This window comes from Panthera tigris, chromosome D2 (assembly GCF_018350195.1).
Source record: "Panthera tigris isolate Pti1 chromosome D2, P.tigris_Pti1_mat1.1, whole genome shotgun sequence".
Lineage (NCBI taxonomy): Eukaryota > Metazoa > Chordata > Mammalia > Carnivora > Felidae > Panthera > Panthera tigris.
The window spans coordinates 29,420,198-29,433,511 of NC_056670.1; the positions used below are offsets into that span (position 1 = coordinate 29,420,198).

The window sequence follows — 13,314 nt, forward strand, 5'->3', positions numbered from 1 at the left end:
AGTTCAGGGCCTTCTCAGCCCCAGCAGTGCTGCCTGGAAGGCACCAAAGCGACTCCGCAGGGCCGAGGAAGACTGTTCGGAGTGGGGGAGGGGGAGAGAAGGCGAGGAAAGAAAACCCGCATCATTTTATGCTAATCAGTTTGCTCATCCTTTATGGAGATCGGCCAGGGTTTTACCCTAGCAGCCAATCATTTTAGAACAAGGGTGGGCCAGTCGAGATCGCTCACACTCATTGGATGGAAGGTTGCAACGCAAAGGATGAGTTTAAACCGAGAGTATCCGGGATTATTTTTCCCCGCCGCGCGGTGCGTGTCCCGGAAGTGACGTAGGCCCTGGCCGGGCGGCCGCCCTGCCCCCGCTTCCTTTCACGCTGCCGCTGCCCGTAGGTGGTTGTGGCCACCGAGCCCAGGAGGAGGCGGCGGCGGCGAATGATGCCTGGGAAACTCCTCTGGGGGGACATTATGGAGCTGGAGGCACCCTTGGAGGAGACCGAGAGCCAAAGGAAGGAGAGGCAAAAGGTGCGCTGGATGGGCCGCGCCTCCTTTTGGGCTGCGCCGGCTTGGGCGGGGAGGGGAGCTGTCTCTGATCTGATGGCCTGTCAGAACCTGGCCGGAGCATCCCAGGGCCTCCCCTCGCGCAGCCGTCGTCCCTCCTGAGTGGTCATTCCGGAACCATTCCCATCTCCACACCCCGAACCTGGAGAAGGGCTGCACTAGGCTTTGGCCGGGCCTCCAGTGCTCCCTCAGCCCTTCCCGTCGGCGACTACGAGATGGGCAGACTCAAGTTCCCATCGCCGTGGAATCTGTTCTTTCTTTCCTCTCCTTGCTTAAGCAGCGAGGCCTGTTACTTGGTTCTTGTTGGCCGCGTTAGAAGATGGTTAAGAAAATGGTTGCCTTGAATATGTGTTACTTCTCCGTCAGCCCGACCTGTGAGCGAGAATCTTGGGGAAAGCGATCTTAGGTTTACAAACCTCGAGAGCCAGTCTCTAGAGGCTTAAGGAAGTGTCACAGCCGACATTCCCAGGATTTGGCTGTGATGGAGATCGTGTGGGTTGTTTTACTAGTAGGCTTTACTGTTAGTATTTTCATTTAGACCCCAAGTGTTTAATGAGCTTAATTTGTGCCACACTCTTTGCTGGGCACCACAGGATTTAAATAAGTCTCTGCCCTCAAGGACCCCGTAGAGGAGTTGTAGAGAATTCCCACCCTAAACCTCAATAAAAAAAAAAAAAAAAAAAAAGAGACCCAGAGAAAAGAAAACAGAGCTAAGGTGGGCGAGGAAGCTGTATTTGAAGGCTGACATTTGACAAAAAAAATGAAAATACTCGGTATAGCCCCAGAGAGCAGAACCTACCTTACCTTATCACCAAGGTAAAACTTTGCCATTCCAGCCAAGCGGTTATTTTTTTTAATCATGGTGAAATACATACAACATAAAATTTGCCATTTTAACTATCTTAGAGTGTACAGTTTTGTAGCATTAAGTACATTCACATTGTTCTGCAGCCATCACCACCATGCATCTCCAGAACTTTTTCATCCTCTGAACTGAAACTCTGTTCTCATTAAACACCAACTCCCCGTTGCCCACTCCCCTCAGTCCCTAACAATCTCCATTTTACTTTCTGTCTCTGTGAATTTGACTTCTCTAGATCCCTTATGTAAGTGGAATCACCAAGCAGTTATTTTAATTTTGGCTCCTCCTGAAATACCTCTCCTTTTGCATTCAAATCCTGTCTCTCTGTCAAGGTTTAGTTTTTATGTGTTTTCTAAACACTCCGGTATACACATCCAGTAATCTCATTCCCCTTTGAAGTCTTGTTCCAGTGCCGTCTTTATCATTCGATTGGTATCTATTCTGTGCTGCTTTGTAAAGTTAGCTCACTTTTCTTGTGTGTTCTTCTCAAATGTTTCCAAAGATTCTTGAGGTAAGTGGCCATGTATTTGTCCATCCGTACATATTAGTACATTCTTGTAAATTGATGGCTTTCACATTGTACGTTCTCCAGAAATACTTGTTGATTTTTCTTTCACTGTGAGGGATAACTAAAGATTTGGAAACAGATCAGAGTACCAGCTAACAAACACAGAGCATTTGGGTAGTGATCTGGCATTGAGTTGAAGACAACTACGGATTTGGATTTGTAGAACTATGAAGCTGGGCCGTATGTTCTCAAAACTGGAGTGCAGGGGAGGAAGGAATCATGGAAGTGTTGAAACCATGAAAATGGTATGAAAGCGTACACGGAGAACTTAGACTTAAGGAGCATCTACAGAAGGAGGCGGGAGAGGAATCATTAGGGTAGAGGTAAGAGGATAAGGAGGGAATATAGAGTGTCATGGAAGCCAAGGAAGTGAAGAGTGTCAAGCACTATGGATCTGATGTGGAACAGTGTATTTCATCACCTTGCGATATCTCTGGGCTTGGACTTAAAGGCCTCTCTTTACCTTGCTTCATTTCCCTCAAGTACATGGCCCCAAAGCATTTCTAACCCCAAGGCTGGCTCTGTAAATAACCTTGTTTTTCTTTGGAACTTATTGATTTGGGGAGATGTGGGTTAGTTCAGTTAATGAAAGATCAAATGTATAACATGTAACTGTATAATTTATGTTAATGTAAAGCTCTACTGTTTACAGAGCATTTTCACATATGTTATTCCGTTTTCACAACATCTCCGTTTTATGGATGAGAAAATTGTATGTGAAAGTACTTTGTAAAATTTATGTAAATCATGGTCAAAATTTTGGTGGCAGTAGTGTTTGTTACCACTAATAACTATTACCTAATTTATTTTGAACATTTGACCAGGTAATTCTGAAGTGCTAAATTGCCAAATAATTTTTGCTGTTTGCAAATATTAAAACACTGGTCACCAGTTTGGCATTTTAGAAGTAAAGTTGCAGAGTAGTCTTTTTTTTTTTTTTTTTTTAAGTTGTATTAATTAACAAAAAAACTTTTTTAAAAGTTTCCAGGGTTACTAATATACTTGTCTTTCCATGGGAATATAACGATTGGAGCTTTACATGAATTATTTAGGTTTTTTTTTGTTTTGTTTATTCGTTAACCTATTAATTATCAGAGTTCAGAGAGGAAGCATGATGTGAAAAGAGCATGGGCTTTCAAATCAGACAGAGCTTGATTTCTAGAACTTCCACTTGAAGGAAATCCTGCATGTGAGTCTTTGGCAAGTTATTTACCTCTAAGAACTTCCGTTTCCTCATCTGTACTATGGCAAAGGTAATACAGGTTCGCTATCCCTTATCCAAAATCCTTGGGGCTAGATTTGTTTTGGAATTCAGAATTTTGGGGGCTTTTAAAAGGGTAACACCCCAGTAGGGCTTGGGGCCCCCAACCTATGATCAAACACCTTAATATTAAATATGAATATGCATACTAAGTGGAATAAGTAAAGGTTAAAAATACCCTCACATCAGTTTGAGTCAAATTTTTCCATCAAATGAGTTCAGGTTAGGTAAGGTTTTGTCTCCAAATAAGTTACCAAAAAACTTTCGGTTTTCAGAGCTTTATGGATATCGGAATTTCGGATAAGGGATTATGGACCTGTACTTCCCTTATAGGGTTGTTATGAAGATTTAAACAAGATAAGCCGAAAGCATTACACAGTGCTGGGTAGGTACTCAATAATATTAACTTTTTTTTTTCTCTTGGAGATATTAGAAGTTTTTGTTTTTGGATTTGGATATGTTTTTTAATTTACAGATCTCGGGTTCTCATCTTTTTCTGAAAGGAGGTATTTTGATTTCCCTTAAATCATGTAATGGGATTAGAGAGGGGCTAGAGGCCAAGTCTTGAGAATGCAAGAGATGGGATGAGAAAGAAAGCAATAGGTGAGGCTTAGGCTCGGCATTAGCAACCAGTTGATTTTTACCAGGTAACTTTCCAAGGTGGTTGGGGGTCACTCTCTAACTTCTCTAGAGTCTTAGGAGACCTTGTGACCCTCTTGTCACTGCTTCTTTGTTTTTCCACAGAGTGATAGAAGGAAATCAAGGCACCATTATGACTCAGACGAGAAATCAGAAACAAGAGAAAATGGTGTGGCAGATAACTTGGATGCTCCCAAGCCCAAAAAAGCTAAAATGAAAGAGAAGCTAAATGGAGACACTGAAGAAGGATGTAATAATAGACTTTCAGATGAATTTTCTAAATCTCATAAGTCAAGAAGAAAAGATCTGTCAAATGGAGATATTGATGAATATGAAAAAAAATCAAAGCGAGTGTCATCCTTAGATAGTTCTACTCATAAATCAAGTGATAATAAACTAGAGGAGGTATGGATACTTTTTGTTTTGCATTTGCCTTTATCCTTGAAATACAGGTTAATTTGATCTTTTAGACCAATTAGAATTGATTCCATGATGTTTCCTGCTTAGTGTCCAATACCCTCAATTGGACGGGGAATCTGTACAACTGAAACTGGAAACTTTTTTCCTTTGTCCCTTGTTTCTGTCATTGTATTTTGTTTTTCTTGGGGTGGAGGTTGGGGGAATGGTCAAATGTAAACCTTTCCTATGCATTTGGGTTCCTAAATAGTTTTTCCAAATTGCTTATTGATGGTGATCTGCTTGCATTTCTTATGGTTATTTCAGTCCCTACCAGTACTCATGAATTGACATCTGACTTCCTGAAACAAGGTACATAAAGCCTCTTGACTTTGTGTATTTTGCCTTCTGCTTTTTGTGCTTCTGTAACAATAGCAACTTTAAGTGATCTTTAGGTCATATTGTAACTCAAAAGCTGTTTGCATTTTTAAACAGAAATGAACCATATAAAAATGAACTGAAGAAATCTGTTTTCCAGGGTATTAATTTTTGGGGAGTTTAGAAAACATGCTTAGTATAGAATTTGTATTCCTGAACCCATTGCTTGTGCCTTTATCTGTTAGAACAGATATTTTCTTGCACAGAATTTGTCCAATTTGTTCTTGCAGTTTTCCTCTAGCAGAGTTCATAGGTTTACCTAGGTATTATAAACTGTCAGTTACTCAGGTCTTCAGACAGAAACAACTTTTGATAGTCTTAGTAATTCTTGGTATTAATAATTCCTTATATTTAATTTTCAAAAAATACTTATTTTTGGGAGAATGCAAGTGGGGTGGGGCAGAGAGAGTGGGACAGAGGATTGGAAGTGGGCTCCACACTGACAGGCTGACAGCAGCAAGCCTGTTGTGGGGCTTGAACTCACAATCGGTGAGATCATGACCTGAGCTGAAGTTGGACGTTCAACCAACAGAGCCACCTAGATGCCCCAATAATTCTTTATATTTTAAAATCTGATGGTTGCCGATAATTTAAATAGGTCTTAGCCTAGCTTATTGTGTAAACTTTGGGGAAACATACTGAATTTTTGCCTTAAAATATGGTGTTTCTTTTACTTGGGAATTTGATATTTGTCAGGAAGCACGTATGTTGAGAGTTGATCTAAATAAGGCCCACCAAGGAACCTGGAGTGGTTCAGTCAATTGTGCATCCAACTTTTGATTTCGGCTGATGTCATGATCTCAGTGTTGTGAGATCAAGTCCCATTTTGGGCTCTGTGCTGAATGTGGAGTCTGCTTGGGATTCTCTCTCTCCCTCTCTCTTTGCTCCTGCCCCGCTCACACATGCTGTCACTCTTTCTCTCTTTCAAAATAAATAAGTAAATAAACATTAAAATAAATAAATGAGGCCCTACAAGTTTGTATTGCTAGTGGCAAAATGTACAGAGTTGCTTTTGCTCTGTTGCGATTTTATGTGGTATAATGCTCTATATTATAATAGGCTTAATTGTTTATTATTTTATTTAGATCATATTAGGGTTCAGGAGTTCTATTTGTAGGCAAGTGTCTTAAGGAGATAATCATGAGGTGTATAGGGTTGTATGAAACTCTTACTACAATGATGTTGATAATAGTGGAAAATTTATGCATTCTAAATGCCTACTAAATGCCTGATAGTAGGCAGTTGGTTTTAGAAAATATGCTACATTTATGCAATACATGACATCTATCCTGAAGGTCATAGAAGAATGTTAAAAAGGTGTTTAGTGTATCTTATTAAATGAAAGACACAGATTATAGAACAATATATACAGTATTATCCTATTTTAAAAAATTTATATGTGCATAGAGTGAGGATTGGAGGAGTGTCTGTTTCAAATGTGGTATCAGCTGACTGGATTATAGTTTTATTTCTGTTTATATGTGGTTTCTATAATGAAAATGTATTACTTTTGTAATAAAATTTTTTCTTTTAATTAAAAAAATGATAGCTTTGAGGTTTGCTTAAATAGCTTACAATTTCAGTTTGATATTATGTCTTTTATCTGGTTCTCTGTTTGAAAATTGCTATTGTGTATGGTTTTGGAACAACTTTCTTTAAACACACCAATAATAAACTTAACAGGTAGATAATATTGTCTTTCTTCTATATACATATTGACCAGTACACAAAGTTTTCAATAGATGTTAAATGATAATATCATGCTAACCTATGTATATGTTAAAGAAACTTTCAAGCTTGCAGGAACTTTGCTTTGTTTTGGTGACCTAAAACATGCTTTTTGGAGCCATAGAACAACTTTTTAACATTTATTTTTAGAAACAATTTATTTTTCTCATTGTGTAAAATTTTTTAGGATGGTTTATAAGGCTTCTGTTAGTCCTTGTAATAATACTGCCTGTATCTGTGAATATGGCTTAGATGATCAAATAGTGTTTTTGTAATGTTTCAGTCAAATGAAAATATATTTTAATTTATGTAGTAGCTGTATTTCCAAAGGGAGTTTTATGTGTGAGTGAATCATTTTTAAATGTACTATGGGAAAATGTATTAAGTAAACTTGGTATTTAAAGGGATGCTTTTGAAATTAAAAGAATTTTCCACTAATTGGTTGTGTAAGTTAATCTATACAATTTTTGCAAGTAGTAACTAACTTTGATTTGTTAGCTCATTTAGTAAAGCTAAAATTGGTAAATGAGTAAGAATCTAAATGCCTAGTTGAATATGAACTATTATTAGTTAGAACTTTGATTTCATTTTGACAGAGCCTAACACGTGAACAGAAAGAAGGAGCCTTCTCCAATTTCCCTATTTCTGAAGAAACTATAAAGCTTCTAAAAGGTACTATGAACTTTAATGGCTATACAACTAAAAATCTACAATTAGATTTTATAAGAATCTTTGCCTCTTCTTACCAAAAAGAGAATATAGAAAGTGTAAGAGAAATAAGCCCTTCTTTAATTGCAGTTATTTCTACATCATCCTTTTTGATATTCTGACCGGTTTTTGACTTTAATTGTATGTATCTGTCAAGAGTTCAGACCAATTTTTAAAAAATTCCTCTTTGGGGTAGGAATAACTGTAAATGTCACTAGGTGGTATATTTTTAGGCTGACATAGAGGAATCTGGATTGTCATTTTCAAATAAATATATTTTTTCCTAACGCTAGTCTTAAATATATTTCAATGAAATCTCATTTTACAGGTCGAGGGGTAACATATCTCTTTCCTATTCAAGTTAAGACCTTTGGTCCTGTATATGAAGGAAAAGATTTAATTGCTCAAGCACGGACAGGAACAGGAAAGACATTTTCTTTTGCTATCCCCTTGATTGAAAGACTCCAAAGAAATCAAGAGACAATTAAAAAAAGCCGCTCACCAAAGGTAACCATTATAGGGAGTAAAAGGTTTAAACATTACTCTAATGGTTAGGGAAAGAAAGAGTATACTGATCTTAAGTTCAAGAACCCCCGAGATAGAAAAGTTAGCTCTGTGGCATAAAGTAAAAATTTAGGTCCTAAAGCAAAAATTAGTGGATTTTTTAATATAAATCTCAAGCCGAATGAAGTAGTTATTACATATGAGTGTAATGTGTATGGATCCATAGATGTCTTTGATAAAGATGTTTGTAAACATAGATGTTATAAAGCCAGCATGTCTAATTTTAGGTGTATTTATAGGGAATATATTTAGTGACCTTGTCTTCTTTTTTTTCAGTCTTGACCTTTGCTTTTAAACAATGAATTTGCTAAAGAGGTATTCATTTATTTGGTCATTCAGTTAATAATCAATATCATTTATTTCACTGGTTGATTTTTTTAAAGAAGAGATTATAGAAATGATATTGCTAGTCCATATGTTATTGGGGTATTAGAGATCTGTCTTAATGTATAAGTAGGAGAGAGCAGAGAGGACCTAATGAAATTTTAGCCTGAAATTTGATGTTTTTAGAACCTGTGTTCACTTTAAGGTTAATAAAATAAAAAAGAAAAAATCAGCATCATGATTTGAACAGATAATGTGACTAAAAGTAATTTGTTCTTTGAGATTCCTAAATGGTACTGCAATATGAAAGTAAATTCACATGTATGAGTATAATTAAGTCATAATGGTCTTGGATCAGGGTGGCCAACAGGAAAAACCTTTTTGAGAGAGTTTTGTTTCTTTGGTGAAATTAGGAAAGACTGCAAGTAGTAGAAATAGGACCCTGCCTTAAAAAGCTTTTATGCTAGAAGGGCGTTTATTGGAGATTCCAGCTCCACCACTTCTAGCTGCTTGATCTTGGACAAGACTCGACTTCTCTAAGACTCAGGTTCCTCATCTGTAAAATTGTGATAATAATGCCACCTCACAGGGTTTTTGTGAGGCTCAAATTCTATAATTTGGCCAAAGCACTAGTGGTTGGCTCGTAAACATTTGTGTATTCATTTCACAAATACTTTTTGGGTATCTGTTCTGTGCCAGGCATGGTCTCAAGTGTAAGGAATTCAGTAACTTAAATTGACATAAATCCTTGCCTTCATGGCAGCTTATATTTTAGTGGGTGAGACAGACAATAAACAAAAAGGTAAAATATGAATATTTAATATGACATAAGTGCTCGGGAGAGACCGTTAAGGAGGGGTGGAGGATATGAAAAGAGAGTTAAGAATCTCATTGAGAAAGTGAGTTTTGAAAAAAAAAAACCTGAAGGAAGTGGGGAGGATATTATCAATATAAGCTGTTCTTGTTGGCATTGGTGCTGTGTCTTTAAATACTACGACTTTAATGTTTAGATTTCTAGTTTTAAATGCGCCTTAAAAAAAAAATCTTCTCATTTTGAATTTAGTTGTCTTTAGAAAAGTATCTTTTTATTTTTTAAATCTCTTGCTTAGGTACTTGTTTTGGCTCCTACAAGGGAACTGGCAAACCAAGTAGCCAAAGACTTCAAAGATATCACTAGGAAACTCAGTGTGGCGTGTTTTTATGGTGGAACATCCTATCAAAGCCAAAGTGAGTAAATATGTAAGAGGATAGTGCAAAGATCTACTTGCTACTTAAATCTAAGGAAATAATGTGAAAACGTATATTTGATTTTTATATGTTAACGGTATTTCTCTCCTCTAACAGTTAATCATATTCGAAATGGTATTGACATCTTGGTTGGGACTCCTGGTCGTATCAAAGACCATCTGCAGAGTGGCCGATTAGATCTTTCTAAACTGCGCCATGTTGTACTTGATGAAGTGGATCAAATGTTAGATTTAGGATTTGCTGAACAAGTTGAAGATATCATCCATGAATCCTACAAAACTGGTATATCCTAATTCCAAATAAACACATTAGCAATTATTCTTTATCTAAAAGTTATGAATTTTTTATTTCATAATTATTATTACACTGTCCCCAGCCTTCAAACAGAACTAAAGTTATTTGGTATGTGTTCTCTTCCTAAACAAGAGAGTATGGTGACGTACTTTAACATATTTGTTAGCTTCCTACAGTTTCTTTCATCTATTATTTTTTATAGTCCATAGTTAGATTTACTAACTCATTTTTACTGATTTCTTTGATCATTGTCCCTTCTTAAATTCTCACCTTTTTTTCTGAGTTCAGTTTTCTTCATTTTTTCCCCTAATTTTGAAAGTTGAAAGTTTTAATAATTGCAGTGAAGTTCGTATGTTCAAATTTTACCCCAAGTTTTGAATTTTTAATTATTTCTTTAAAGTTTGGGGGGGGGTTCAAGAGCTGACTACATCATGGATATTAAGAAAGCATTTGAATTCTTTTTGTTTATTTAAGATTCTGAAGACAATCCTCAGACTTTACTTTTTTCTGCAACTTGCCCACAATGGGTATACAAAGTTGCAAAAAAATACATGAAATCCAGATATGAACAGGTTGACCTTGTTGGAAAAATGACTCAAAAGGCTGCAACTACTGTGGAAGTAAGTAGCTTTCTAGCATGAGAGATTGTAGCTTTTAGTTGGTATTTGAAATTTGTTGAAGCTAAACTTTTAAGTTTTAGGTACCAGTTCAGGCCAAATCTCTTTTTTCACCTTTAGTCAGTAAGATACCTATGTATTTCTATGGTCTGAGATTAAGGAGCAGAATAGAATAAGTAGAAGAAAATATGTAAATAAGCAAGTCCTAACAGGAGATACTCTACAAGCAGCCATAGAGAAGGACTTGAAGTATGTGGAAAGTGACAAAGGAGACAGTTTATATCAATATGAAGAGAAGAGTGCTGATAATAGTTAGAGCTTCATCTTATACCCTATACCAAAAAAGGTCTCAAAAGAATTTTAAAAAGTGAACCATAAAATTTAAAGCAGGTGTAGATGAACAATTTTTTGATTTCATGGAAGGGAAAGCTTTTCTAAACATAAAGTCAGAAGGAAAATGTTGATAATTTTCACTCCATAAAAATTTAAATCAGTAGTATATATTTTTTTAAAAAGAATGAAAGAGGTGCCTGACTGGCTCAGTTGGTAGTGCATGTGACGTTTGATCTCAGGGTTTTGAGTTCCAGCCCTGCATTGGACTTAGAGCTGATTTGCAAAAACAAACAAACAAACAAAAGACACAAAAAAGAAAGGATTAAAGATGGCATTTGCATTATTTATGGTAGGTACCATCTATGTCACTTTCCGTTTAATAGATGTACATATATATATGTATGTATATATATGCAAATAAAAATAGGCTAAACAATGGTATAATGTATAAGTACAATGGAATGGTTAAAAAGAATGAATTTGATTGATAAAAGCCAAATTACAAAGTGATATGTACAGAATTACACTGTATTTTTGTGTGTACAAAAAATACACAAATAATGCTAAATGGATTCTTTAGGTATTTATGTAAATGTATAAAGATAGTTTGGAAGGATAAACATCAAACCAATAATTACTTTTGGGAAAGAAGATTTTTATAGTATGGGATAGTCAAAGGAAACTCTTACATTTTGTAATGGTTGAAAATTTTATGAGAATACAATGCATCAGTGAAAAAAATTGATTAAGGAAGTTTTCAAACATATGCAGAAATCGAATATTATAAGGGACTTGATGTACCCATCACCAGGCTTTTTTTTTTTCTTCTAATGTTTATTTTATTTTTGAGAGAGAGAGAGAGAGAGAGAGAGAGAGACAGCAAGAGCAGGGGAGGGGCAGAGAGAGAGGGAGACTGAGAATCCCACGCAGGCTCTGTGCTGTCAGCGCAGAAACTGCTGTGGGGCTCAAATCCATGAACTGTGCGACCATGACCTGAGCTGAATCCAAGAGTCTGACGCTTAACCCGCTGAGACACCCAGGGGCCCTCATCACCAGGCTTTAATGATGATCTTTTCTATACCCCCATACATTCTTCATTCCTACATTGGAAGCATTCTTGTCGTCATTTCATCTTCATGTAATTGTTTATATTTTGAAAAGAATAAGTGTTCTTTAAAAAACAAAACAAAAATTACAAAGTTATCACATTAGAAAAAAACCCAATAATTTAATATTATTGAATATCTAGTGCCCTTGTTACCTTAGTTGTCTTTTTTTTTTTATATAGTTTCAGTTTGGATCCAAATAAGATCTTTGAATTGCCACTGGTTTATATTTCTCTTAAATCTTATAATCTACAGGTTCCTCTGTCACTTTATTTTTACAATTTTTTTTTGTTAAAAGGACATGATCATTTTTCAAATGATACATTTCCCACAGTCTTAATTTTGGTAATTGGCAACCCTGTGGTGTTATTTAACATGTTATTCCGCTTTCATTTTCCTGTGAATTGATGTTTGGATTGTGAGGCTTGGTCAGATTTAGGTTCTTGTTTTGTTTTGTTTTTTAAACCATGGTGAAGAAGCAGGAGTGTCATAGGTGGTACAAAAGATTCTTCATTTTCTTTGTTCTTTTCTCTATTTTCCAGGTGCTGTGTAATTAATTTGTGTTATATTTTATTATAATTTTTTTAAAGTTTATTTTGAGAGTGCGTGCGCATGTGTGCGCACACCTGTGGGAGCAGGGAAGGGGCAGAGAGAGAGGGTGAGAGAGAGAATCCCAAGCAGGCTCTGCCCTATCAGCATGGAACCTGACTTGGGGCTCGAACCATAAATCACATCATGACCTGAGCTGACATCAATTGTTGGCCACTTAACAGACTGAGAGCCACCCAGATGCCCTATTTTTATTATTATTATTTTAAATGTTTATTTATTTTGAGAGAGAGAGAGAGAGCATGCACATACCTGCACAAGTGGGTAAGGGCAGAGAGAGAATCTCAAACTGAGCGTGGAGCCTGACCTGGGGCTTGATTTTATGTCTGTGAGATACGAGATCACGACCTGAGCCGATATCAAGTCTCATGTTTTTTTTGTTTTTCTTGTTTTCTTTTTAAATGTTTATTTTTGAGAGAGAGACAGAGACAGAGTGCAAGTGGGGATGGGCAGAGAGAGAGGGAGACACAGAATCTGAAGCAGGCTTCAGGCTCTCAGCTGTCAGCACAGAGCCCGAGGCGGGGCTTGAACTCATGCCACGAGATCATGACCTGAGCTGCAGTTGGACGCTCAACCAATTGAGCCACCCAAGTGCTCCAAGAGTCGGATGTTTAACCTACTGAGCCATCCAGGTGCCCCTGTATTACATTTTAAAAACAATTTTATTGAGATATAATACATGTTAAAGTGCACAGATTTAGAATATACAATAGCAATTGAAATATAATACATGTTAAAATGCACAAATTTAGAATACACAATTTTATCCCGAGCGTTTTTAAAAGATTTTTATTTTTATTTTTTAAAATATTTTTTAAGTTTATTTATTTATTTATTTTGAGAGAAAGAAAGCCTGTGAGAGTGGGGGAGGCAGAGAGCAATTGAGAGAGAGAGAATGAATCTCAAGCAGACTCCATACTCAGTGTGGAGCCTGATTAAAGATTTTATTTTCTTTAAAAAAAATTTTTTTAATGTTTATTTTTTTGAGAGAGCGCGAGCAGGGGAAGGGCAGAGAGAGAAGGAAACCCAGAATCTGAAGCAGGCTCCAGGCTCAGAGCTGTCAGC

The 13,314-nt window shown here is 36.6% G+C and overlaps 1 protein-coding gene across 3 annotated transcripts in view; it reads left to right on the plus strand.

Moving 5' to 3' along the window:
* Window positions 1-307: 307 nt before the first annotated feature.
* Window positions 308-13,314, plus strand: part of DDX50 (DExD-box helicase 50) — a 32,362-nt gene continuing 19,355 nt past the window's right edge. Inside the window, exons 1-9 of one of the 3 annotated variants that reach the window (XM_042960857.1) lie at window positions 504-518; window positions 3,080-3,237; window positions 3,521-3,630; window positions 3,990-4,289; window positions 7,043-7,118; window positions 7,483-7,661; window positions 9,152-9,269; window positions 9,387-9,572; window positions 10,059-10,204. In XM_042960857.1, the coding sequence (XP_042816791.1) occupies window positions 4,098-4,289; window positions 7,043-7,118; window positions 7,483-7,661; window positions 9,152-9,269; window positions 9,387-9,572; window positions 10,059-10,204 (897 nt within the window). In that variant the 5' untranslated portion in view covers window positions 504-518; window positions 3,080-3,237; window positions 3,521-3,630; window positions 3,990-4,097. Of the gene's footprint in view, window positions 519-3,079; window positions 3,238-3,520; window positions 3,631-3,989; window positions 4,290-7,042; window positions 7,119-7,482; window positions 7,662-9,151; window positions 9,270-9,386; window positions 9,573-10,058; window positions 10,205-13,314 lie in introns of all 3 variants that reach the window. The other 2 variants (XM_007095752.2, XM_007095751.3) reach the window with 2 other exon arrangements.